Source organism: Chelonoidis abingdonii, chromosome 2, assembly GCF_003597395.2.
Source record: "Chelonoidis abingdonii isolate Lonesome George chromosome 2, CheloAbing_2.0, whole genome shotgun sequence".
Lineage (NCBI taxonomy): Eukaryota > Metazoa > Chordata > Testudines > Testudinidae > Chelonoidis > Chelonoidis abingdonii.
The window spans coordinates 85,642,201-85,669,957 of NC_133770.1; the positions used below are offsets into that span (position 1 = coordinate 85,642,201).

The following is a 27,757-nucleotide window of genomic DNA, read 5'->3' on the forward strand; positions in this document are numbered from 1 at the left end:
CTGAACTTCATGCCTGACATAGATCTCTACAATAAGCCAAAGTAAACCCTAGACCTAAACACACCGTTCACTTTGGACAAATTCAGGTCAGGACACAAGTCCACTTTGGCTCTCAGGTCCATCTCAAATTAAAACCAAGAAAATATTGTTTTTATCTTGATAAGCTGAGGCAATGACTTTAGACGAAAACCATATAGGGCCTGGATGTCTAGCCTTATTCATGCTGCATGGTACCTTGCTCAGCTGAGACTACTTCCAGAGTAAGCTACTTGATGTGAGTGAGGGGTTGAAGTCATTGTTATGCCCTTTATCTGTAAAATGGTAGTAGTATCAACCTCTCCTATTAGACTGTAAGATCTTTGGGGCAAAGATCCATCGTTTTGTTCTATGTTTGTACAGCACCTAGCACAATAGGGTCCTAGTCAATGACTAAGATTCACAGGCAGTATGGTAATACAAGTAAATAAATCTCCCTTTCCAGGAGAACTTGCTGGAAAGAGGGTGGGGAAGGATAGAGTGGGCAGTCATGGCTCTCCTTAGGGTAGTATAGGTCTGTCCGACCCCCAGTGCAGAGTGGTGGCTAAAGAATGCCACAACTGAGTCCCTATTGTTATGTTCCTTGTCCACTCCCTGGATCTGTTCTTCCTATTATTCTTCCTGTTATACCACTATCCATTTCTAAGACTCTGTTAGCCTGGGAACGCTAAGGCAGAGTGTCAGAAGTAAAACTGTGGGTAATTGTCAAATTATAAAACAGCCTGAAGTACAAAATGACACCGAAATTATTATAAAGCTGTCTTTTAAAAATATAAATCGCACACTAACTTAATATAATTGGCAGTTTTATGTTTCTTGTGATTGTTTTCTTACTCAAATCTTTTATATAGGAAATAATTTTCCTCCAGCATGTGACAGTGGATTAATCATTTATGAAAGTACATTCTCTGTCTCTAAATCAGAGCTGTGAACCTCGAACTGCCGGGCAAGGGCTAGGATGGGTGATTTTTTTCTTTCCAGGCTGCTGGAACTCCCTCTTGTGAACAAAGTATGACTTCCCTCTTTCAGAACAAAGTAAGTTAAAGAAATTAATAAAAAAAAAAATAGCCAGGGGATCAGGCTTGGCAGTTTCACAGCATTTCCTATTGTGTTTTTAATTTTTTTACTTTCCCTTCTATAAACCCATAAGAAAGGAGCATCTGTAAAAGTCAGTTCTGAGATGAACGACCTTTGTACAACTCCTCCACACCTCTCCCTCCCCCCCAAAAAACACTGTGAGGAATACAGTGGAAGAGACTAAATCGGACAGAATAGTGGGCTGTGGAGTTGAAGGTGGCCCCTGCCCCTAGTGCCCTACACATTATTTCTGTCTTGCTGCCCATATGGGTGTTTCTCATTGTAGTAACATCAGTGCGGATATTTGGAGAAAAAGGCAATGTCCAGGGCCGCTGGAGCCAGTGGAGAATTCACACCCTTTTCTGCCTCCCGCACATTGCTGGGAACCGGATTACGGAGCTAGGAAGACCCCAACCCGCGATCTCATGCTCCGGAGCGCACAGCGGAACTCACGCCTGGCCAGCAGGCGTTGCGCGGGCTGGAGCTAGAGACCCGCCCTGTGGGGCAGGTGTCCTGGGGCGGGGGTGTGGAGGGAGGACGCCCCGCCCCCAGAGCAGGGAGGACTCCGAGCGAGGGGAGCCCTGGCCGCGAGGGAGCCGGGTCCAGCTCTGAGGCGCCCGCTCCTGGGCGGTGCCGCCCTAGCGGTGCCTGTGATGCTGTGGGGAGCCCCGCAGAGCGCCTGAGCAGAGCAGGGCTCCCGCCCGGCCGCTCCTCCCGTCGGGGCTGAGCAGGGGGCGGAGGCGGGCTGCCGAGCTGCTGCCGTCACGCGCGCCTTTTCCCTCAGCCCTTCGCCGAGCAGCAGCGGCGGCCCCAGCCCGGCTCCCACGCCCTCCCCAGCCGGGTGGCGGGCGGCAGCGCTATGCAGCCTCCACCTCCTCCTCGCCGGCGCTGAGTCCATGCCATGCTGCTGCCGCGGCTCCTGCCGGCGCTGCTGGCCGCCTGCCTGCCCCCCTGCCAGGGCTGGAGCCCTGCTGCGGCCGGCGGGGGGCAGGAGGAGCCGGAGCTCTTGCTGCCCCCCATCAACTCCTCCTCGCGCTCCCTGGCCAGCCTGGAGCGGGACCTGCGCGGGGTGGGCGGGCAGGCTGAGGCGGGCAGCCCCAGCAAGGAGCCGCCCCCCGCCGCCGCCGGCCAGCAGCCGCCCCAGCCCCCCGAGGAGGCGCCCTGCAACATCAGCGTGCAGCGGCAGATGCTGAGCTCGCTGCAGGTGCGCTGGAGCAGCCCGCTGGGCATCCCGTGCGACCTGCTGCTCTTCTCCACCAACGGCGACGGGCGGGCCGTCTTCTCCGCCGCCTTCCACCGCGTGGGGCCGCAGCTGGTCATCGAGCACCTGGGGCTGGCGGCGGCGGCAGCCCAGCAGAACCTGCGCCTCTGCGTGGGCTGCAGCTGGGTGCGGGGCCGCAGGGTCGGGCGGCTCCGGGCGGCCGCCGCCTCCTCCTCCTCCTCCTCGCTGTCCGAGCCCGGCCAGTATTGGCTGCAGGGGGAGCCGCTGAATTTCTGCTGCATGGATTTCAGCCTGGAGGAGCTGAAGGGGGAGCCGGGCTGGCGGCTGAACCGCAAGCCCATCGAGTCCACTCTGGTGGCTTGTTTCATGACTCTCGTCATCATCGTGTGGAGCGTGGCCGCCCTCATCTGGCCGGTGCCCATCATCGCCGGCTTCCTGCCCAACGGCATGGAGCAGAGGAGAAGCACCGCGGTGGCTGCGGGCGCCACCGCCGCCGGCAAATAACCCCCCTCCCACCTTCTCCGTTTGCTGTGCCATCCGCTCCCGCCGGGCTCCCGACACTGGGGCGGACGCTGGTGGACTCGCATCCCCTCCCCGCGCGCTCTTTGTAAACGCTTAACCCTGGGTGGTGGTGATTGTCGTTGTTGTGGTGTGTGGGTGTGTGTGGAGCGCTTTAAAGCCTTGCCCAAGTTTCTTGGTGTCCAGTGCAGGCGAGCGTGGCTGCCTGGGACCTGATGGTTTCTCTGCAATGAATCCTTCGCGGAGCGTTGCTCCCTCCCGAGTAGTCAAAGGGATTGTATTTTGTTTTCATGTGCCCAAGATTCATAGCAGAAAGCGACCAAATCCTGTGTGTTTGTTTTCTATATTTAATAGCCGTTTTAAATGGACGTTTTAGTAAAAAAATAAAAACAAACAAAAAAACAAAAAACCCTATTCAATTGCAGTTGTTTTAGTCAGAGTAGCTATTTATATATGAACAAATTTGTCTTACCAGTTTTATTTACATCAGAAGAATCTTTTCTGGCAGGATTTAAAACTGGTATATTGTTATTGCTGAAACTGAACTTTAATGAAACTTTTACAGTGTATTTCCCATTTCAGATAATGTGTATTTAATATTGTAGTTCTGCGTTACTTGCTTTTAATACAGAGATTTTCTTTCTGGAAGTCATGCTTAGCCTTCTGTTGCTCTGTTTCTCCCATGATGGGAAAGATGGGTTCTGCAAAATTCCCAGTTCTTCTAGCTGATCTTGAAGACCATCAGTAGAAATGAGGGTATGTTACATGTGTTATTAGAAGAAGTGGATAGATGGTCACCCAAAAGCTTTTTCTACACAGTGTTTGCCCTTCTTTCAGAATACAAATAATGGGATCCTGCTTCTGTTGGAATTAATCTTCAAAACTTCACTCACTTCAGGATAAGAATCAGTGGTCTAGATCCGTAAGTGGAGTTCACCAGCATAGCTCCATTAACTTCTATGGAGCTGTGTCCATTTGCATGTTCCTTGGGGTCTGTTGACTTCAACAGAGCTAGACAAATACATACCATCTGAGGATCTGGTCCACTATTTGTACTGCATTCAAAACAGCCGGAAAACAACTCTCTGTGACTCCGACAAAGTGCGTGGCTCAAAGCAAGCTCAAATACACTTGCAGAAAGAATTGTAATATAGTACTCCTTTGTGACTATTAGTCTTAAAGGGGTACAGTCAGGTTGTTTAGACCTCAAATTCAGGGGTTGGGTAGGGAAGGAATTATAAACCTAGAATGAGATTTTGACTGGCCCCCTGTGTAAAGGGAGAGAGAGGCTGTAAGAAACCTCCTTTTCTTGTGTCCCCTGCATAGGGGCCAGCCACAACTGATGTCTCTGAAATTTCACATGCCTGAAAAGCTCAGTGTAAATTAAAGAATGATTTTGTTTGAACTTTTTAGCGCTATAAGGGACTATATACTGTTTGCCTTATCCAAATGAATTGTCCAGCTGAAGTCAATGAGACCGGTTGTGGGAATAAAGTGAACAAGACTTGTGATAAGATTTCTAACTTTTTTTGCCAGTGTCAGTATCTTTGATTTCTAGGCACATCTGAGCTCACTCTGATGGCTAATTTAACATGACATGAGCATTTTTGTTTAATTCTTCTAGGGTTTATGTAGATGAGATAAGGCAACTCATATTGGCATTAAAAGTTTGAATGGGTTAAATCCTGTTAGAATTCTGTCTTTGTATTTATTTTACTATTTTTAAACAAGTAAAGGACAACATTAATAAAAGAAATATATGCAATATTTTATACCTTATGAAATTTGATGAAAGAGAATGCAGAAGTAAACAAAGTCCTGAGCATACTGGATGAAATAGATAACATAAATAAAATATATATTTAAAAATCCTATATTTTAGGGGTTTATCCTGCAGCTCTTACTCAGACAATAGGTCCATTGAGGTCAATGGAACCTTATTTTAACAAATATAGGCTCCATTCACCATGAAAAATGTTCATGTTACTTATTGATCTGTGGCATTTTCTCCTGTGTAGTCAGTTCACTGAATCCTACCTTTCTTTTCTTGATGTAAGAAATACATTTCCATTTTGTATGGATTATTTTTTTCAGAAATGAGAAATGCACTTACAAGTAAATATTTGCCTTATGTGTCTTTGATACCCTGGATGACTCAAACCTCCTAAAATAATAACACAGGGGCCCCGGGAGAATATAGCATCCAGTTACAAATGAAGCCATGTCAACATCCTCCCAAATGCATCTAAGTGCTATAGAGCCTGTAGATATATAAGAAAATATCTCGTGAAGATTTACAGTGCCAGCAAGGCATTATTGTTAACAACAGCACACATGTAGGCAGAGAGGGTTAATAACTTTGGGTTGAATTATGGGTCGATTCTGCAAAATACTGAGCATTCTTTTCCTGATCCAGCAAAGCGCTTGAGCATATGTTTAAATTTAAGATCTTTATGGGCCTAATTCTCTTCTCACACTGATTTCACCAGCAAAGCTCCATAGATTTCATCTGAATTCCACTAACTTAAGCAAAAGGCGAATTGGGCCTTATAAAATTACCATTTTTAACAATTCTTCTTATAACTGATGCCTACAGAAACATATCAAGAATGACTAAAAAGATAATACAAAATAGCTATATACACTATATAGTTAAGGGTGAGTTCCCTAGCTCATACCATAATCTACGTGAATGCAAATTTTATATAAATGCAGCTCTAATTATCGTATGTTTTGCTGCATCAATAAACAAGTGAGAAAATGGAGAAGGAGAAGAATTTGCTTTCAATCTATCTATACACCTCAACATAAGTAGAGCACTTGTTAAAATAACTTTTGTTATAGTATGAGATGTTAGAAAGGATGGATCATGTAAAATCAGAAAAGGACAAAACCTGTCCTCAGCACAAATTAATTTGTTGTGCTCTAGAGAGATCTGTCTCAGATCAAGGAGACAAAGAGCTCTTCCCAGACAGTGTGGGTTTCTCCTTGGCTTGCAGTAACCTCTGTGGCTAAGCATACTCCATTCACAGAGGGGGAATAGCCAGTGGAACTGCATTGTGAGAGATTCATCAGCACTGTCTTTGGACCCTAAAACTCCCCTGGGATGCAGGGACCTTCTGCAGAGCCAAGTTGCATGGGGCACAGAAGATATATATCCATTGTACAGACTGCCAGAATAATTTTCCCCAAAGGGCCTTCCATGTCCACAGAAATGGAGGCAAGATTTGTCCCCTGAAGAATAAAATTTAAAAGCTTGGTACGGTCTGGGCAATACTCAAGATTCTCTGTCATCTTTGGTCCCAAGTCAATAGTAAAGTAATTGATTCTTGGATTTTAAGACAGTAATGATCATTATGATGAGATAGCCTCCTACATAACACAGCAATAGAACTTCACCCAGTGATTCATGCATCTATCCCAATAGTAGCAATGATAATGCTCTCTTCTAACCTGATTCAAGACACTACTATGATTCTCAGTAACTAAGGATGCAGTCCTTTAGTTCTCATTTAGGCATTGCTTTCATCAGTGTTGATGGGAATTTTGTCTAAGTAAATAGATTCATAGACTAAGGTCAGAAGGGACAATTATGATTGTCTAGTCTGACCTCCTGCACAAGGCAGGCCAGAGAATTCCACCCACCCACCCCTGCAATAACCCCCTAACCTATATCTGAGCTATTGAAGTCCTCAAATCATGTTTTAAAGACTTCAAAGTGCAGAGAATCTTTCAGCAAGTGACCAATGCCCCATGCTGCAGAAGAAGGCGAAAAACCTCCAGGGCCTCTGCCAATCTGCCCTGGAGGAAAATTCCTTCCTGACCCCAAATATGGCGGTCAGCTAAACCCTGGAGCACGTGGCCAGACTCACCAGCCAGACACCCAAGAAATATTCTCTGTAGTAACGTCAGACCCACCCCATCTAACATCCATGACAGGCCATTGGGCATATTTCATTAATTGCCAAAATTAGGCTATCCACATATACCACCCTCCATACAACCTTTATCAAGCTTAGTCTTAAGCGACGATATGTCTTTGCTCACACTACTCCCTTGGAAGGCTGTTCAGAACTTCACTCCCTCTTGATGGTTAGAACCTTAGTCTAATTCAATCTAAACTTCCTGATGGCAGTTTATATCCATTTGTTGTTGTGGTCCATATTGGTATGAAGCTTAATAATTCCTCTCCCTCCCGGTATTTATCCCTCCTAATATATTTATAGAGAGCATCATATCTCCCTCAGCCTTCTGTTGTTAGGCTATAACAAGCCAAGCTCTTTGAGTCTCCTTTTTCCATAGACAGGCTCTTCCAATCTCAGATCATCCTATAGCCTTCTCTGTAGCTATTCCAGTTTGATTCCATCCTTCTTAAACATGGGAGACCAGCTGCACACAGTATCAGATAGGTCCACAAGTGCGTTGGTATAAGGTACTTCAACATCTCCTTATTCTCTGGAAATACCCGCCTGATCATCCCAAGACAATATTAGCTTTTTTCCACCGGCCATTACATTGGTGGGCTCATAGTCATCCTGTGGATCAACAATACTCCAAGGTCTTCTCCTCTCTGTTACTTCAACTGATGAGTCCCCAGCTTATAACAAAAATTCTTGTTATTAAACCCCCATGTTTGCTCATCCAGCTTGGTCTACAACTCCTGCCTATGAATTGTTTCCCCTTTCTTGGGATGCAGGCTTCTGATAGTTTATGCAACTTTGACTTGAAGTAATTCCAGGCTTCCTCCGTGTTTAGATCCACAAGTTCTTCAGTCCAATCCACTTCCTTAACTAATTTCCTTAATTTTTTTAAGTTAGCCCTTTTGAAATCAAAAACCCTAGTCACAGATCTATTTTTGTTTATCCTTCCATTTAGTTTGAACTGAATTAGCTCATGATCACTCGAACCAAGGTTGTCCCCTACAACCATTCCTTCTATGAGGTCTTCACTACTCACCAAAACCAAATCTAAAATGTCATCCCCTTTTGTTGGTTCAGCAACTACTTGGTGAAGGAATCCATCAGCTATAGCATCCAGGAAAATCTGTGCCCTATTATTATTACTAGCACTTATCCTCCAGTCTATTGAGAAGTTAAAGTCTCCCATGATCACACAATTCCCATTAGTATTTACTTAATTAAAAACATTAAAGAGGTCTCTATCCATATCGAAATCAGATCCAGATGGTCTGTAGCACACCCCAAGCACTATCCCAGGGGATGCTCTAGTAGCTTTCTTCCCCAATGTGATTTTTGCCCAGACAGACTCTGTCTTATCCATTTCATCACTTCTTATTTCTTTACAGCAGTGGTCCCCAACGTGGTGCCTGCGGGTGCCATGGTGCCCACTGGGGCATTTATGTGTGCCTGCCTAGTGCCCAGCAGGGGACCTGCCAGAGACAGAGAACTCAGGCTGCAGGCGCAGTGTTCTCTGTTCCCAGCAGGTGTGGGTCCTGCCTAGTTCCCAGCAGGGGAGAGAACCCACGGCCCCACGCCTGCCGGGGACACAGAACTCTGGGGCTGCAGGCGCTGGTGTTCTCGGTCCCCGGCAGGTGCGGGGCTCACCTAGTGCCCAGCGGAGAAGAGAATCTGGGGCCCAGCACCTGCTGGGGAGAGAGTACTCCAGGGCTGCGGGCACCAGTGTTGTCTGTTCTTGTGGCCTTTCTCCGGCTTCTTTCTTCTCTCTGGATTCATATATTATGTAATATTAAATATGTTTTTTTGTATTATTTAATGTACAAATACAAAATAAGCCTTGAAAAATTGTTGGCGCCCACCACACTCTTCTGAAAACTTGAATGTGCTGATGGTCACAAAAAGGTTGGGGACCACTGCTTTACAGTCTACCTCATCATGGATATGGAATGCTACTCCACCACCTTTGCCTTTATTTCTGTCTTTCCTAAACAGCATATACCCTTCAATACCGGTACCCCAGTCATGACTACTGTTCCACCATGTTTCTGTTATCCCTATAATATCTGATTTCACTTCCTGCACCAATAGCTCTAGTTCCTCCACTGTTACACCTAGGCTCCTCGCATTAGTGTACAAACAACTTAATTTTTGCTGTTTGGCTTCTCTTACATTCTTTACCCAGTTAGGCCTGGGCATTCTGCCACCAGTATCACCTATTAGACTGGTAGCTACACTACCCTTCCTCCTTATGTCCATTCTCCTACCCGCGACTGTATCATTGCTTACTTCATTTTCTTCCCTCTCAATGTTAAAGTCCAGCGTGGAGATTACCTGGACAACTCTCAACCATTTTCCCCAAATTACTATTTTAAAGCTCTCTTAATCGTTTGTGCCAGCCTCCATCTTAGAAGGCAATTTTCCTCCCTACTTAGGTGAAGTCCATCCCAAGAGAACAGTCCTCTGTCCATGAATGCCTCCCAGTGGACATACATTCCAAAGCCCCCCTTATAGCACCACTGCCTGAGCCATCTCTTGATCATTATAATCTTGTCACACCTTTGTTGCCCTTCTCTAGGAACAGGCAGAATCCCACTGAAGATCACCTGAACCGCGATTTCCTTAAACATCTTCCCCAGCCTGGTATAGTATCCTTTGATATGTTCCAGCGAGAATCTAACCGTATCATTTGTTCCCACATGAAGGACAATCAGTGGATTCTTTCCCACTCCCTTTAGGATCCTCTTCAGCCTCAGGTCCGCATCCCATATCTTAGCACCCAGCAGACAATACACCTTTCTGTTCTATGGATCAGCTCTGGTTGCAGGTCTATGTATTCTCCTCAGTAAGGAGTCCTGCCTTTTCCTGGTGATGGTGCGATTCTCCAGTCTATCCCGTTCCCTTTGGCTGCAAGTCCTCTCGATTCCTATTCTTCCTTGCAATCCTCTGTAACCCATCCTGTATCCTCCTGGGGCTCATACTTGGTGTTGTTATCTCTATTGACTCTTCCCCTCTTCCTATAGGACTAGCTGCTCTTCTTTTCTTCCTTGCCCTCCCACCTTCAGTGACCATCAGTTTTGCCCCTTCTTCATTTTCCAACTCTGCAAATCTGTTCCTGAGCTCTATTTCTCCTTCAGCAGCCCTTTTTAAATTCTGTCTGGTTCTTTTAGTCACATGCTTCCACTGTCCACTTTCCTCACCCAGCAGTCTCCCCTCAGAGTTCTTTGGTCCTGCTTCCATCTGCAAGTCTGAGCTTTTCCCTTCAGCCCCCTCATGTCTTTGCTCCATCATCTGCTCGAACCCTCGTCTAAACTCAGCCAGAGTTTCCACCTGCATCTCCAGTCCTCGGATCTTTTCTTCCATCAGCTTTTTCATATGAAACTCTTTTCAGGTACCCCCGTCCAGGTACCCCCGTCCAGGATCATGTACATACCACAGCTTTCACATCCAGTCATCTTCATTGTGTTTTCCACCACTTGGGTCACTACCACTGCTGCCTCTGTATCTGTCATAGCCTTCTCACCTAAGTCTTGTTAGTCCAGGAAACACGAACCAAACCAAAACACCACCACCCACAGGAAAACAAACTCCCAACAAGCACCACAACACTTTCAGACCACCACACACTCCCTTCACTAGTCTGTCTGTTCCTCTGCCTGGTTCTCCTAGTCTTCCCCCCAAACTCCCCTTACAAACTCCCACTCAAACTCCCCTGTTTACCACTCTGTTTGCTGGCTCCTGTGCCACTGCCTGACTGCTTTACAGGACCCCTAATCAGCAGGGCCAGCTCCAGGCACCAGCTAAGGAAGCAGGTGCTTGGGGCAGCCAATATCAAGGGGCAGCAATCTGACCGCTACTGGGTGACACGTCCGAGTCTTTGCAGCAATTCGGTGGTGGATCCCTCAGTCCCTGTTACAGCGAAGGACCTGCTGCCGAATTGCAACCGAAGAGTGGAGCAGCACGATTGCTCTGCCATGGCATTTTTTTTTTTTTTTTTGCCACTTGCGGCGGCAGAAAACCTGGAGCCAGCCCTGTAATCAGAGAAACCCCACACCGTAATCAGGGCTCAGCTTCTCTCCCAGCACACTGCCTCTACCTGCCTCTACAAATGCCTTCTTCTCCAACAAACTCCCACTCAAACTCTGGTTTACAGCTCTATTTGCTGGCTCCTGTGCCGCTGCAGCTGTCTAAATATGGAAGCAACAGACCCAAATAAACTGAGGCATGTCTTTAACAATCTGGATCATCAGCTAGTTTTGGATTTTAACTATATACAGAGTTGGTGTCTATGCTTTTTCCTCTTTCACTAGCAGTGTAATTTTTATAATTTATTTTAAAGGGATGAGTCTAAGCCATATTCCCACCTGGATTTGTTTTTAAAACCAGTTGTTATCAGTGACTGCACAAGAGGAGGATTAATAGCCCAAATATAATTATTCTTATTCTCAATCGTTCCTATGTGAGGCCTTGTTTTGTGTAATAAGAAGTTAAAGTGGGGTGGGAGGGGAGGTACGGGGCAGGGAAGGATAATGAAAAGACATAAAAAATCAGTTATTTTTTCTCTGTTAAATATTTTGTAAATCTGGTTCTCTTATAAATTATACTTAGTTTATTCTAACATTTGTTTGCTGGAAAGCAAGGATTAATGTTGGAGCGTTGGAATGGAGGCAAATCTTTGTTTCTTTATATTTGATGCAAGTTTATTATCTTTTGCTTTTTGGTTCCAAGAACCAACAAATTCTTTCCCTAAAAAGATTTAGCATTAGGGGTTAGTATACTTGTTGAGGTTATATGCTCAGTGCTAGACTAGTAAATTGTTGGTTCAGGTCTAGCATAAAGGGTTGGTTTTATATGTATTTTAAAAAAATACTTATGCTTTACAAGAATAGTAGCAGGTAGGTACACAGTTTTTAGAAATGACATTATTATAGACATTGTTACTTAGTGCAGAGTATTTCAACGTGATAAGAATATACATGGGTAACTGGGGCCCTATTATTATACAAGAATGTATAGGGTTATTTGGAGCATTATTATTACATATTAATATGTCAACAATAATCAGTGTAGTCTTTTTTAATACACGCAGAAGTACATACGTGTTAGGGAAGAATTGCTGTACTCAGATAAATATACAGGTGTTATTTATTCAGAATCCAGTTTAGCAACTCTTACATTAATTAGTAACTACAGTGGCCCCACTGAGCTCAATAGGACTATTTGTGATGGTAAATACTGCTCAGCATGAGTAAGGGTTGCTGAACAAGGCCCTGAATGAACTTAGTTCATTTAGACTACTCAGCATCACAACAGGCTGCAGAATCCAGCCCTCCATATGGGCAAAGTTATGTGGTCCTTAGAGGCTAACCACGGCTGAAGTCAGATAGAGTCTCTCTATTGATTTCAATGGGCTTTGGATCAAACCTTAATCAAGCAATGAAGTCAATGGGAGTTCTGCTCGACTGAAGACCACAGAAGCTGGTTATATGATTCTGGTTCAGAATCTGGTTCTATAAATGGACTTCTTTCTAGTTATAATAGCAACTTTGTTGGTGAGAGAGACAAGCTTTTGAGCTACATAGATCTCTTCTTCATGTCTGGGAAAGGTATTTAGAGTGTCACAACTAAACGCAAGATCAAGCAGATAGTTTAGCAGAACTAGTTAGCACATATTCTAAGGGACCACTCAAGGTGAAGCTCAAAAGCTTGTCTCTCTGGCCAACAGAAGTTGGTCCAATTAAAGCTATTACCTCACCCACTTTGTCTCTCTTAATATCCTGGGATTGACAAGGCTACAACAACACTGCGTAACATATAGTTTAGCAGAGTAGTTTTACCTGAAGTTTACTGTTTGTTTGTTTTTTTGTTTTTTTATGTACTACGAGTAGCTCATAACACAAAGGCCAGCATTCATCAGTCCAGTCTTGGGGCTGACAAATCTGTGCTGTGATTTCTTCTGTTTCTCAAACTGGTAGAAAAATGGCAATAATTTTTCATGGAATTTTTAAATTGATTTCTTTTTCAAAATTTCCCAAGATAATTTTTTGGTTTTTCAACAGAAAAAATAAAATCTGTTTTTTAGAAACCATTTTTGGTAAAACAAAATCAGTTTGGAAGATTTTGACCCAGATGAAAAACTTCCTTTTTTTTGGTCAAAATGCCATTTTTTTTGTCAAAAAGATATTTCAGCAAAATATTTTTGACTAATTCCATTTCTCATATTTCTTGTATGTCATTTAACAATATTCTGAGTGCAAAGTTTTCTTCAGTGATTTGGAGTCAGTTACATTTTGAAGGGTGAACATGCTTAGAAAATCTAAGGATGGCTCTGGCTGATAAGTTGCTCAATGTCAGTTTTGAAATCTTAAATATTAACATAGTTACGTTAGTTAAAATGAGCAGAATAAACTATCTCAAGGGAGAAGCTTGGGGAAAAATCTGGGATGCCAGAAATGTTTACTAGATATAATCAGATTCAGTTTGATTAGAATTGTGTCCAAACTAAACTGATCTAAATACCCTCAAACTCTGATAAAGTTTAGCTCCAGATCTTAACTTGGTAGCTGGTACATTTCTCTATAATAAGCCAAATCAATTCTCTAGATTAGAACACCATTGAATGTTTGGAAAGTCTGAATTCAAATCCATACTTCTAGTTTTAGTCTTTGTATTATCTCAGTAGGGTATTGATTTAAGGGGTGAAGCTGGAATGGCTGACTTTCCCGCCAAATTCTGCATCTAGTTTGGGATATCCAGTGCCTTGGGTATTTCTATACTTGACATGCACTTAGACTCCCTAGGAATTCACTACTTCCAAGTAACTTTGATCTATAATTCCTCTTTCGTTAGGTACTCAGTGAACCATAAATGCATCATACCTTGTTGTAGGAAGGATTTCTCTCTGTAAGTTAAATTGCATTTTTGTTCACTGTAAGGTGAGATCCCCTGGAAGTATTGGGAGTTTTATCTATCTGATGTACCTGCTGGTGTTGCTAAGCAAAATGAAGCTGTTAAAATGGAAAGATAGGAAAGAAGAACAGTGAAGAATAAAAGCAAGCAAAGAAACAAAAAGAACAGGAGAAAGACAGTGTATGTATCAATTTATGTCTACTAAGCAGTTTAGAAAAGAATATAGACTGTGGAAGAGACAAATTAAGATCACAGAGAAATAAAAAAAGTATACAGGTAAGATCAGGGCTGGTACTACTATTTAGGCAGCCTAGGCAATCGCCTAGGGCGCCAGGATTATTGAGGGGGTGGCATTTTGCCGAGAGGATGGCAAGCAGCTCCGGTGGAGCTGCCGCAGTCATGCCTGCAGATGGTCAGCTGCTCCCACGGCTCCGGTGGATGTCCCGCAGGCATGCCTGCGGCAGCTCCACCAGAGCCACGGGATCAGCGCGGGGGATGGCGAAATGGCCGTGCGCCTAGGGCGCGAGAAACCCTGGCACCAGTCCTGGGTAAGATAGAGGGGTTAAAATTAAGGGGCCTTATTCTGCATTTCTTACTCAAGCTAAACTTCCATTGTCTTCATTGAGGTTAGCCCAAAGAAGGACTGCAGGATCAGGCCAACAAACTATAGGTAGAAACTCATGGACAGACACAGACAGAAGAGCTGGAAAAGCAATGGGTGGACAGAGAATAAGGCAGGCTAATAATATAAAAACATATATATTTTTAATCAATGTAACAAGTGAAGAAGAAACATTCTACTAATTCTTGGAAATAAAACGACCCATATAACTGGTAAAGGGACTGCATTATAACATCCATGCCAACTCTATTTTTGACATCTTCAAGGTTATAAGGAAACTAGGCTACAACCGTTTTTTATATAAAGTAATATTGCTATTGAATGTTCCTGCAATTGCAGATCTAAGTAAGAGATAACAAGTCCTATCCTTTGCTCCAGCAAGACTTCTACTAACATCAAGGTTGGGCCCAAAGACTGTAATATAATTTGCACAGATGAATGAGATTTCACAAATTATATCATTTTCTTGTTATTGCCCTTAGAACTGATTTGATGATGATTGGTGCTAAAATTAATGCTGAGATTTGGTTAATCAAAGAAGGATGTTGCTGTTACGGAATGTTATAAAAATAGCAATTGTGTCACTCTGCATTCAGCTTAGTATAGCAGAAAGTCTGAATTGTCTCTTACTCTCAAATAGTTGACTATAGATAGGTCTTTGGAAGAGACCTTCTTAACCAAGTTCTGAGTACTCTGAGCAGGCCTTGAAGAACCCTCTGCCCTTTCTCTAAGAGCAAGAGTTTGCCCTGGTGCCCTTGGCTCACTGCCATCGGTCTCCTGCCCCATGACACGATCTGCTCCATGCCGGATGTGCATGTTTCTCATTATCTAGTGCTGGGCTTGAAACATTGATTTTAGACACCTACTAGCCCAAGAAGTAAGTCTGCTAGCCTGGAGGAAAAAATACCTAGGTGACCATACCTCCCAAGCCAGACCGCTGCAATTTAAAAGATTGAACAGGTGTGTTCTGTTTATTATGTATTGCAGCATATAGCCAATCAATCTGTTATTTAATATATTTTAAAATGTCACTTATTTTATGCCAATTGCTTGTTAATATATCATTTCCTCCCTTGCCTAACTCTTCTTTTCCTTTTCTATAATATTTGAAGTGTTTGTTCTTTCTTTCTCTCTCCATCTCCCCTCTCTTTTCCTCGTCTTCTTTATCTCCTCCCTCATATTTTCTCTCTTCTTTTTTCTCACACATCTTCCCCACAGGTTTCTCTCTCAATAACATATATATTTTTAATAACTTACCCCATCAATGTCTCCTGCTTTTCCACCCATTCCTGCACCCATCCTTCCACACAACCATACCTTGTCAGACACAGGACTTGAAAATGTTACCCAACATCTAATAACCAGAGGATTAATAGACATCTACTAGCCAAAACCAACATCAAAGAAGAAGGTCCCATCTTCCAGGGACAAAACCCCAGCGGGAAGTTAATTCTCCTCCCTCATCAGCTAACAGGAAAAGAGAAGCTGTTGGGATTTCTACCTGGGTACTGTCCCTTGACAGCGGTCAGGGCCCCCAACTTTTGTATGATCCTTTGACTTGTGAGAATCTAATACATTTGAAGCTGTCCCTCCCTGCCAATCCCCTCTAGCTTCTGGGAATGGAGGAAGGGCTTTCCCACTCTCTGTTCCCCCTCCCTTCCAAAAGCCTCCTGGGTGAGTGGTGGGGATTCTGTTACTCTACCTTTCTCCCAGCCCTGGGAAGTGTGTTTATCATCAGATTGATTCTGAACAGCCATGGTCAGTTGCAGTTTGGAGAAGCTCTGCACAGCTGCAGAGGCACTGGAGCTGTCTGTCTTCACACTTCGGAAGACAGTACTGCATCAATTTATACTCTGTTCACATTTGCAGCCATATGGGTGAAAGAAAATTAATTTTTGTTTTAAATTAAAGTTTGGATTCATTCTGAAGAAGCTGATGGCCCTTACCACGGGGAGTTGTGCTAGTGGAATAATTTGTATAGTGAGGGTGCTGAAAACCATTGAACCAAACGGAAAACGCTGTATATGATGGAAACCACTTCAAGCCAGGGTGTGCGGCAGCGTCCCCTGCACCCCTAGTTCCAGCACCTATGATTCTGGAGCCACAGTTGTGTCCCATGTCAAACATCTCTCTCCAAAATGTCACTACCTATTTCCAATCCAGGCAGTGGAACTCACAGCCTCCCACCAGCAGACTGTCATCAGAACAGTTCTGGCCATCAACCTGCATGGAGTGAGGCAAGAGGAGTATAACTCTGAAGGATTTTAGCTGTAGAAGGAAGTCATTCCTGTGACAAGTTCCAGCTCCAGGAGTTTTGGCAGTGGGAATGACAACACACTTCCTTTTCGCAGAGTAGAGTGGTAGCCAAAGTTACTGTGATTGGAACTGAAGATGTAGACTTCCCCTCCGCCACACACAAAATACAGAAAGAACAGGACATTGGATACTCTGTTCTCCACATATATCTAGGGGAGCAAACCAGAGTGGATTTCAATGGCACTACAAAGGTGAGTAAGGGATGCAAGGCTTAGGGTCTAAGCAACCCTCCATAAATTAGTTCATAGAAAACAAAGAGCCCATTTCTGTATATGTAACTCCCATTGACTCCAGTGGGAACTGCACCACTCTAACTGAGGGTGGAAATGAGTCCTACAGTAAATACTGAGTATTTGATGGCATCTGCAGCATAGTCTATTTATTCTTAACCAATTATGCAAGACTCTTTTGACATATCCTAATGTGCCTCAGGTTATCCTTTTGCTTATGTTCAGTTGATCCTGTACTATTTTCCATAATCTACAGGGCTATCAGACAGTGGCTTCATGGCCTTCTGTTTTCAGCCTTAAAAATGAATATGCAATACCAAATCATTCACAAAAATAATATAGGACAACATTGCTGGCCCAGTAACTGAGAGTGTTTTAAATCCTAGGTAAATCAGACTTACAGTTGGGAAACATGGACATATTAATATATTTCTGTAGAAACTTTAAAACATCAAAAAATAGAGTGCAAAAGGGTTAGGTCAACTGTAAGCCTCAAGCTTTCATGGCAGCTTCACAGCTTAAGAGTGTGTCCGTCATTAGTTGGTGTAAATCATAGTTGGGCTGCAGCTATTTCCAGATTTCTCTGATCTTGGGCTCTGCAGTGAAGCCAATTATCCATCACAGCACACACAAAATATCTTTAGAAGTACTGTTCCCAGTTCAGTACTGGAACAGCATCATTTACATTTCTGTTAGCATAGCTTGAGGATTAGCGTCACAGAGAACACAAAATGTAGCTATTGTTTTCTCCATGTGTCATTTTCATTTTCTGCCCCCCCAAACTGCCCACACAGTTATGGTTATTTAGGAAATACTTATCTTGTCAGATAGAACTTGCTACAGGCTACTACTAAACACAATTTCTGCAGGCTCAGAGGCAGCACATGAATTGCACATGTTTGAGATTTCATTTTGCTGATATATTGTCACAGCTTGGAACACATGACTTCGGCAAAGAATTAAATCAGTACCATTTGGCATGATTTTAAGAAACTGACCTTTATTCATTCAGTCATGAGGCACTGAGCAGCCAGTCATGAGTATGTGTAAGGGGGAAGATGTATCGGGTTTGCCTCTGTCTTTACCCCTCATAGGTTTTAAAAGATGCTTCTGCCATTCCTTTAAAAAGAGTTCAGGTCTGATGAATTCAATACACAAAGCTAGCAGGCTATACATTTCTGCATTAGCTTGGAGGACAGGATTACTTCATAGAGCTGAAGGGAGGGTGTAGCAGAGTGGATCTCTGCTCCGGCCCTGAAGGGGTTAAAAACAGCCCAGGGAAGGGGCTGGGGCTGGAGCAAGCAGCCTTTTGAGCTGGGCTGATTGGGGAAGTGGCTGCAGCTGGGGCCTCGCCCCAAACTGAGCCACAGGCCCTTATAAAAGGGCAGAGAAGCCAGGAGCCTGAGATTCTCTCTCTGTGTTCAGAGGGAGAAGGGCCTGGCTGCTGAGATAAGGTACCTAGTGTGAAGCAGGGCTGGGGAAAGGCAGAGGAGCTAGGGAGCTCCTGCCTGGAGAGCCCCAGGCTGTGGCCTAGCAGTAGGCTAGGAGCTACTGGGGTTGCAGAGTGCAATCCAGGGGTAGGCCAAGGCAGCAGGCCCAAACCCCTTTGCCGATGATGAGAGGCTAATACTGCAGTCTGCCCCAGGGCGTGGGGCTAGCTAATGACTGGGCAGTTGCCAAGACTCTGAGGCAAAGTGGGGATAGAGTGGGGGGGGGGTTCCCAGGAGAGAAACCCTTAAGAGAAATGGGTTACTGCCAGGGGGGCAACACCCCATGTAAAAGGGGCACCGGTCCAGGGAGGGACACGGGGCCAGAAGGCAGATCACCGGCCTGCAGAGGGCGTCCAGCTGCATATTCGAGCTAATTCCCTGAAGCAACCAGCAGGAGGCGCCGCGGGGTGAGTTCGCCAGTTACAGAGGGACATTGCATGAAGCGTGTCTATCGTGTAAGATAATAAAAACTGACTCTCTTTCATAAATATCCAGTGAAGTCCAACTTTAATTAGCACTTTAAACTTCTCTCAGTGCTCAGAGGTTACATAAATGTCAATCCCTGAATAAAGCAGTTAAGACTTCAGCAGACACTTAGGCAGTCTAATCATGGAAACCCTCCTGCTTACCCATCTCCAGACTCCCATCAGCACATAACCAACAACCTTACTCACTCATGACTGTTTTGAAACAGTACCGATATTGTAGGCACCAAGGACGATGGACAAGGGCAGGCTTGACTCACAATCAGATCCTCCTCACAATGACACTGATTCAGCACAGGTGGATTTTACAGTGACTTAAGCAAATGTTTAAGTGCTTTGTGAACCCAGGGTCTAAGTCATTGGTGTGACGCTGAGCGGATCAAGAGTGACTACAGGACTCTGGGAGTACGGGTGAGGGTTTGGAGCGCAGGTGGTATTCTCTTTGATTCTTCTTGTCAAAGGTAGGGGCCTGGGCAGAGACAGATGCATCATGGAGGTGAATGCCTGGCTGCGAAAATGTGTCGCAGGAGGCTTTAGCTCCTCGACCCAGGATGCTATTCGAGGAAGGACTGCTAGGCAGAGATGGCATTCACCTTTCGAGGAGGGAAAAGACCCTATTTGCACACAGACTGGCTAACTCTAGTGAGGAGGGCTTTAAACTAGGTTCAACGGGGACAGTGAGCAAAGCCCGCAGGTAAGTGGGGAACATGAAGACCTGGAGATGGGTCGGAAACAAGAGAGAGCGTGGGCTATAATCGCAGAGAGAAAGGAGGGTCAGGGCAAACTGGGAGGCAAGATCAAACAGTATCTAGATGCCTATATACAAATGCGAGAAGTATGGGTAATAAGCAGGAAGAACTGGAAGTGCTAATAAATAAATAGACTGTGACATTGTTGGCATCAACTGAAATGTGGTGGGATAATACACATGATTGGATGTTGGTGTGGATGGGTATAGTTTGCTCAGAGTAGACAGTGGGAAAAGGGAGAGGAGTGTTGCCTTATATATTAAAAATGTACACACCTGACTGAGTGGAGATGGACATAGGAGACGGAAGGTTTGAGGGAGTCTCTGGTTAGGATAAAAGTTAAAAAACAGAGGTGATGTCAGCTAGGGTCTACTACAGGTCACCATAACGCAGGTGGAAGAGCTGGAATGGAGGCTTTTTTTAACAATTAACAAATCAATCACAAACCGCAAAGATTATGAGTGGTGATGGGTGACTTTTCAACTATTCGATATATGTTGGGAAATAACACCGACCTCGAGGCACAGACTATCCAATTAAGTTCCTGGACTGCATTGCAGGCAACTTTTTTTTCAGAGTTGAAGCTGGGGGAAGTTGTTCTAGACTTTGATTTTTAACAAATAGGGAGGAACCTTGAGAATTTGAATTAGAAGGAAGCTTGGGTGAAAGGATCATGAAATCATAGAGTTTCCAATTCTAAAGGAAAGCTGGTAGAGGGAGTAAAAGCAAAATAGAGATAATAAATTTAGGAAGGTGGATTGGAAGCTCAGAGAGCTGATAGAATAAGTCCCATGGAATCAAGACTGGGGAAACACGAGGTGCGTTGGCATTATTTAAAGGGACATATTTACGGTTGCCGCAAAGGCATAGTTATTTCGATGGTAGGAAAGATAGAAATGTTGGCAAAGACCACTTCGGCTTAAACCAAGAGATCTGCATGCCTACAAAATAAAAGGAGTCATTAAAAAGAGAACTAGATCAAGGATTGCAAAGGATGAAGATAGGCAAACACACATGAATGCACGGGCAAGATTCGTAAAGGCCAAAGGCACAAATGAGCTCAACTAGCTATGGGATAAGGGAAACAAGAAGACTTTTTATCAATACATTAGAAGGCAAGAGAAGACCAAGGACGGCCCACTGGCTATGAGGAGGAGAACAGTAACAGGATAACTGGAAATGGCAGAGATGCATTAATGATCCTTTTTTGTCTTCAGCGGAGAAGTCTGAAGGAATGTCCACATGTGATGCTTGAAGGGGGTAGGTTAGAAGATAAAAAAAAAAAGAGCAGTTAATCATTTGAAAGTTAGGATGCCTGCAGTACCAGGGCCTGATGAAATGCATCCTAGAATATGAAGGAGTTTAATAGGAGGAGTATCTGAGCGTCTAGTTATTCTTGAGTCACGGGAGACGGAGAGATTCCAGAAGACTGAAAAAGGGCAGATACAGTACCCATTCTATAAAAGGGAAATAAAACTACCCCAGGAAACTGACAGACCAGTTAGGTTTAAATTCTGTGCCAGGGAGATAATGGAGCAAGTAATTAAAGAAATCATCTGCAACACTTGGAAGGTGGTAGGCTGATAGGACAGCTAGCATGGATTTGTAAAAGAACAATCGGTCAAACCAATCTGATAGCTTTCTTTGAATAGGATAACGAGCCTTGTGGAAAGGAGAAAGCGTGGATGTCGGTTACCTAGACTTTAGTAAGGCATTTGATTACGTGTCTCGGTGATATCCTTATTCGATACTAGGCATACAATTTGATGGGGCTACCATAAGGTGGGTGCATAACTGCTGGATAACCATAACTTCAGAGTAGTTATTTAGCTCCCAATCTGTCTGGAGGTATAACAAATGGGTTCCGTAGGGGTCAGTTCTGGGACCGGCTCTGTTCAATATCTTCATCAACCGACTTAGATGTTGGCATAGAAAGTACGCTGATTAAGTTTGCAGATGATACCAAACTGGGAGGGATTGCAACTGCTTTGGAGGACATCGGTCAAAATTCAAAATGATCTTTGGACAATTGGAGAAATGGTCTGAGGTAAATGGATGAAGTTCAATAAAGCAAATGCAAAGTGCTCCACTTAGGAAGGACAATCAGTTCACACATACCAGAATGGGAAGAGACTGTCTAGGGAAGGAGTATGGCAGAAGAGATCTAGGGGTCATAAAATGGACCACAAGCTAAATATGAGTCCAACAATGTGATAGTGTTGCAAAAAAAGCAAACATGATTCTGGATGCATTAACAGGTGTGTTGTAAAGAAGACACGAGAAGCATTTTCGCTCTACTCTGCGCTGGTTAGGCCTCAACTGGAGTATTGTGTCCAGTTCTGGCAACGCATTTCAAGAAAGATGTGGAGAAATTGGAGGGGGTCCAGAGAAGAGCAACAAGAATGATTAAAGGTCTTGAGAACATGACCTATGAAGGAAGCTGAAAGAATTGGGTTTATTAGTTTGGAAAAGAGAAGACTGAGAGGGGACATGATAGCATTTTCAGGTATCTAAAAGGGTGTCATCAGGAGGAGGGAGAAAACTTGTTCACCTTAGCCTCTAGTGATAGAACAAGAAGCAATGGGCTTAAACTGCAGCAAGGGAGATTTAGGTTGGACAGTTAGGAAAAGTTCCTAAACTGTCAGGGTAGTTAAACACTGGAATAAATTGCCTAGGGAGGTAGTGGAATCTCCATCTCTGGAGATATTTAAGAATAGGTTAGATAAATGTCTATCAGGGATGGTCTAGACAGTATTTGGTCCTGCCATGAGGGCAGGGGAGTGGACTCGATGACCTCTCGAGGTCCCTTCCAGTTCTAGAGTCTATGAATCATAAGGGCGGGGGAGGGAAATACTCCTGCCTCTGTGGGGAAGTAAGTGGAACATGTCAGGGAATAGGCTATCATTAGATCACGCCTGAGTGGCACATTTACACAAGGGGAGGGATAGCTCAGTGGTTTGAGCATTGGCCTGCTAAACCCAGGGTTGTGAGTTTAATCCTTGAGGTGACCATTTAGGGATCTGGGGCAAAAATCTGTTAAGGGATTGGTCCTGCTTTGAGCAGGGGGTTGGACTAGATGACCTTCTGATGTCCCTTCTAACTCTGATATTCTATGAGGGTGGGGATGCAAATAGCTTTATGCTGATAAGCATGTGCTCTTGTGGAGTGAGGACTTTCTATGTCTGAACATCTTACCAACTTGTAGAGACAGAGACAGGCCTGGAGTCACTGCACCGACATGGCTCTAGCGTGATCTTCCATCCCACACTGGGATTTACCAGCTGTGGGGAGGATGAGCTTGGCAACAGAGCCAGAGCCAGGACCAAGAGTTGCATGACAGCAACCTCTCTGTTTGAAAGAGGAGTTGCTGGCAAAGGTAACCCATGTCATCCCAGAGCAATGCAAAGAGCCAAGAGTGAGTAAGATGATCTTTATGGAGTAAATTACTTTAACAGCTTATTCAGGAACCAAGAGCAGGTCTTTAGCCATTGTCAAAGGAACAACAGTTTGGTAGCATAGGAAAGAGTTAAACCATGAAGCACAATGTGTTTCATATGTGTGACCAGGCCTTTATTCTTAACTGTCATTGCCTTGTCACCACCTGTGTAAACCGCATTTCACTTTCCCTAGTGAATGTGGAAATCTGTGACTGCTTCCTGCAGTGTCTCAGTCATTCTCCTGTTGTGAATATTGGCGCAACTTCACAAAAGCCCAGGTCTTCTGCAGAGCTTCAGAAACTAACCTCACAAACACTAAGCTGTGCAATGCCAAAGACTTTGGCTGACACAGCAAGTTGAATTACTGAGAAATAACTTTCCTGAATTTTGAAAGCAGTTGTTTTTGGACCTCCTTAGCCGTTTCACCAAAACAGTGTGAAACCATGTTATCTGACAAAGGTGCTGTCTTCAATATGGTAGTTACTGCACCAGGCCTTATAATTTCAAAACAACATCTACTGTGCTGGAAAGAATAGCATTTTCTTTAAAGGTTTGCACCTTACAGTGCTGCATTGTTCATAGAGATATCAGATATGATGGCCAAAGGGCATTTGTGTTGCCATTGCCAGTTTGAGTAATCCAGTCTTCTTGATTCTTCAGGGGTTCAAGTTTTCTAAGGAAAATATCCTCAAGTTTATCTTTCACTGGTGGATGTTTGGTTTCTAAATTTCACAACAACTCCGAAGGCTTCCTGTTCTCACCAGCCAGCACTTCAGAACACCCTACATGCTGGGGTTTGAAATGATCAATGTAAAATCACATGCCATTTATTTCTATTGTATTTCGGCTTTTTATTTCCTGAGCCCTCAAACAAAAACTGCCACTGTTCTTTTCACAAAACGGATCCAATTTTCTCAACCATCTTTGGCCAGAACTGAGCTCCAACTAAACAGTGGATGCAACACTGTCGTGTGAGGCTCAGCTATAGCTTAAAGCTCCCAGTGATTACAATTAACATGCCTAGTGTTACAATTCAGAAATACATTTTGTCATGATCTGTGTACAGGGATACTTATACCTCACATTATTCATAATCAATAATGAGTTTGTACATGTACCATCTACAGAATATGGCATCTACAAAATACCACCAAACCCCACGCACCATTTGGCTTAAAGGTCAAAGTTGCAATCAGATTACCAGCTGCATCTCAACAATTGCTCAGAAGAAATGCAAAAATGGGTGAGAGAGAAATATTAAAAACATAGATATGAATAATTGATTGAGGCATTTTAATACAAACTGGATCTCTGTGATTAATTATACAGAAGCTGGAAATGGCAACAATATTTACTAACAGAATTGGTCCCTGCTGACACTCTAAAAAGGTTACTGAGAAAGCGGTATTGTGTGCAAAAACCCCCATCAAGATCACAAATAGACTTTGCAAATGCTACTTTCGCCACCCCTCTTTGGGTGAGTTAGACCTTCTGCTGATTTCATATATTAAATGTAGTCTATGCCAATCAATAGCTGTCAAAATGTTTGTGGAGGCCATAGCAATTAATATGCCAGCCCACACATCACTAAGACACTGGGTGTCAAACGATATTCCACATTTGAAAAAGGGCATCGACTGATTTCCAGAGCACTCACTCATGACACTGTTTTCCAGTGCAGGCATATTACAACAGAGCAAACACATGGTTGGTGTTTCGGCACTATGTTAGCCTGTAACATCTTTGTGGCATGATTAGAGACTTCAGTTTCTCCTCAGTGTCTGGATGTCTGAAAAAAATACTAGCACGGTGCACAGGTCTGAGCTGTGTGTCAAGCGACTGCAGATTTAACTCTGGCTTTCCTGCTCACCCCACAGTCCGGTGGTTATAACTTCAAAAGAGACACTGGAATTATATACAACAGTTCTAAAGTATAATACTAGTTCTGCATTGCTCACATTTCTATAAAAATCTCTACAAATCATCTAGATGACTAATGCTCAGGTGTTAGTTTCCTTATTTCCATGATAGTGATCATTTCTCTGGCACTGGGCATCTCTTGCACCCATCACAACAATATTACTGGCATGTAACTTCTAGGATTGGGGTCATTTGTTGTGCTAGTAACGTCTCCATGGGTCAGGAAATATTGTAAATTAGTCAGAAAGCTGGGCAGACAACTCCCTTCAGTAGCTCCAGGAGCTTGACAAAATTGAATAGATGATCACAAGTCCTAGAACAACAGACAGTGCAAAGGGAAGTGATGTCCTTAAACCATTCCTAAATGTTTCCTGTGTGGCCTTTTTTTGTTGTTTTGTTGTTAATGGGGTGCGTGCTCACTTCATCATTTGACAGATAAGCCTCATTGTTTCGCATTCCCTGCAGCGAAGGGATCATGTCTGGAAACACTGTTCACTCCTCTATGATTTTTCAGGAACACCCTTTGGAGCGTTTCTCTCCATCTTCCTCAGCGCTCTTAAATGTGTCAGAAAACAAGTGACTAATACATGACAATTGGAGAGCACATTCACAGCTCTATATATCCCAACAGACCATCTGTTGACAGGGACAGTGGAACAATCACATTAATCAGACACATCAGTGATTGAAAAAGACTTGTGTGATCAGCAATACACTTGTGAGGACAATGGGGGAGAACTCTCATATTATTTAACCCTGGCAGCTTTCACATAACAGGTGCAGTGTGTTGTTCCCATGTACAGTGCATGTTTTCATCAACAGTAATTAGCCCACATTCCAAGGACCACATAGTGCATCATCCTGAAACTGAATTCACCTCTGATTTTATAAAGGGGGGGGGAAGGTGGGAATCTATTTTCCAGCACATGGAGGCACTGACTCCATGGATACTCCAGCCCTGGAGCACACACAGAAAAAAATTAGCGGGTGCTTAGCACCCACTGGCACCCAAGCTCCCCGCCAATCTCCATCCACTCTCACTTGCGGGCAGACCCGCCAATCAACTCCTTCCCCTCCCTCCCAGTGCTTCCTGCTTGCTGCCGATCAGCTGTTCCGTAGCATACAGGAGGTGCTGGGAAGGAGCGGGAAGAGTGGGGACGGGGCACACTCGGGAAGACGTGGGGAAGAGGTGGGGTGGGAGCAGAGTGAGGGCAGGAAGAGCAGGGTAGGGTGGAGGTTTGGGGGTAGGGGTGGAGTGGAGGCAGGCACTGAGCTCCCCCAGGGAATATTAGAAGCCAGAGCCTGTGGCAGGTTGCATGATATGGCCTCTACTACCTTTATAATAATAGATACTTTGTAACACTCTGACTGATTTACCACACATCTTCTGCTAATGAATATAGACTAGCCAGAACTCTCAACCTGCCAATGCCCAACTGTGTGATGCAACATATCAAAGACCATAAAAGAGGGACATAAATTATTTTTCTCTCAAAATGAGGTACAGTTAAGAGATATGAGAGCTGTTATAAAGAATGAACCTATACATAGTGGGAGCAAAGAGACAGCCAGCCAGCCATAAATATTTATATGGCACATCCTCATTTGTTCTATGGAGACACAGACTTGCTTTACCAATGGCATGATTTATGCTGTAATCAGCCTAAGTAATGATTTGCTATCAAATACTAGCCTGTCAGGTGAAAGAGAATGATTCATGGCAAGTTAGGTAGCAGATCCATAATGAAAATGCACATCAACCAGCTATTATTAATTCATAGTGTCATGATGCGTCACTAACCGCTGAGCGCACACAGCCTAAACAGAACTCACCAAAATCACTTTCATTGCCTCAGTGTCTGCATGCTTTTGTCTGAACACTGAAGCACAGATGTTGCCCTTTCCTTCACTAGAGTTGGAGCCTGTGGCTGTGATGGCCCTCCAAAAGCTTTTTGTTTCACAGGTACATGCATCTCCTGGACGTTTCTTCTGGCATCATGCCACTTACATTTGCACTGTCACTTTGCATTGCCTAGCCTAATACACCTACTTGTCTGATCAATTCCCAATGAAGGCTGGAACAATTATATTAACAATCCAGTGGAAAATGAATAGATTTCACCTTTATGTTAAAAAAAAAAGTTCTATTTATAAATGGCTTATAATGGGTTAATAAATGATACATGTTCTAAGCATGTTACAGACGTGTAGTGTGTGTTATACACAGTTATGAGCAACCCTGAATCTGTTGGATTCTATAACAATTGTGATGGGGCAAGGCTAGATGGCTACAGTAATGTACTGAGAAACAGGTATGTTAGCCCCAGGCTAAACAAATCCCTATACACCCTGGTAACCAAATGCAGTTGCTCCAGTTACTCAGAGCAACCGGACCAATTAAAAGATCTTTCTAGAAGGCAGTAGAGAAGCTTAAGCTAATTAGAACACTTGCAGCCCAATCCAGGCAGGCTAATCAGGGCCACCGGGTTTAAAAAAGACTCACCATCAGCAGGAGGAACCAGATGGAGAAGGAGCGTGTGTCGAGGAGCTGGGAGCAAGAAGGCAAGGAGCTGAAGAGTGCGAGAGTGTAACGCTGGACGGATTGAGGAGGGACAAGCCATTGTCAGACCCAGGAGGCAAGGTCCTGTGGTGAGGATAAAGCAAGGTGTTGAAGGAAGGCCCATTGGCGGAAAGTAGCGCCAGGGAGTTGAGCTGTATGCAGCTGTTACATTGAGGCACTATAAGACAGCTTGCGATCCACAGGCCCTGGCGTGGAACCCGGAGTAGAGGGTGGGCCTGGGTTCCCCCAAACCCCCCTAACTCCTGATCAG

At 44.1% G+C, this 27,757-nt stretch overlaps 1 protein-coding gene across 1 annotated transcript; it reads left to right on the forward strand.

The window, feature by feature from the left end:
* Positions 1-1,760: 1,760 nt before the first annotated feature.
* Positions 1,761-4,542, forward strand: TMEM158 (transmembrane protein 158). The gene has a single exon (XM_032795423.2). The coding sequence runs from the start codon at positions 2,015-2,017 to the stop codon at positions 2,837-2,839; it is 825 nt and encodes a 274-aa protein (XP_032651314.1). The 5' UTR covers positions 1,761-2,014; the 3' UTR covers positions 2,840-4,542.
* Positions 4,543-27,757: the final 23,215 nt, after the last annotated feature.

Excerpts from the sequence above, each read along its gene's own strand:
- TMEM158 (XM_032795423.2), top strand. The coding sequence starts at position 2,015 with ATGCTGCTGCCGCGGCTCCTGCCGGCGCTGCTGGCCGCCTGCCTGCCC.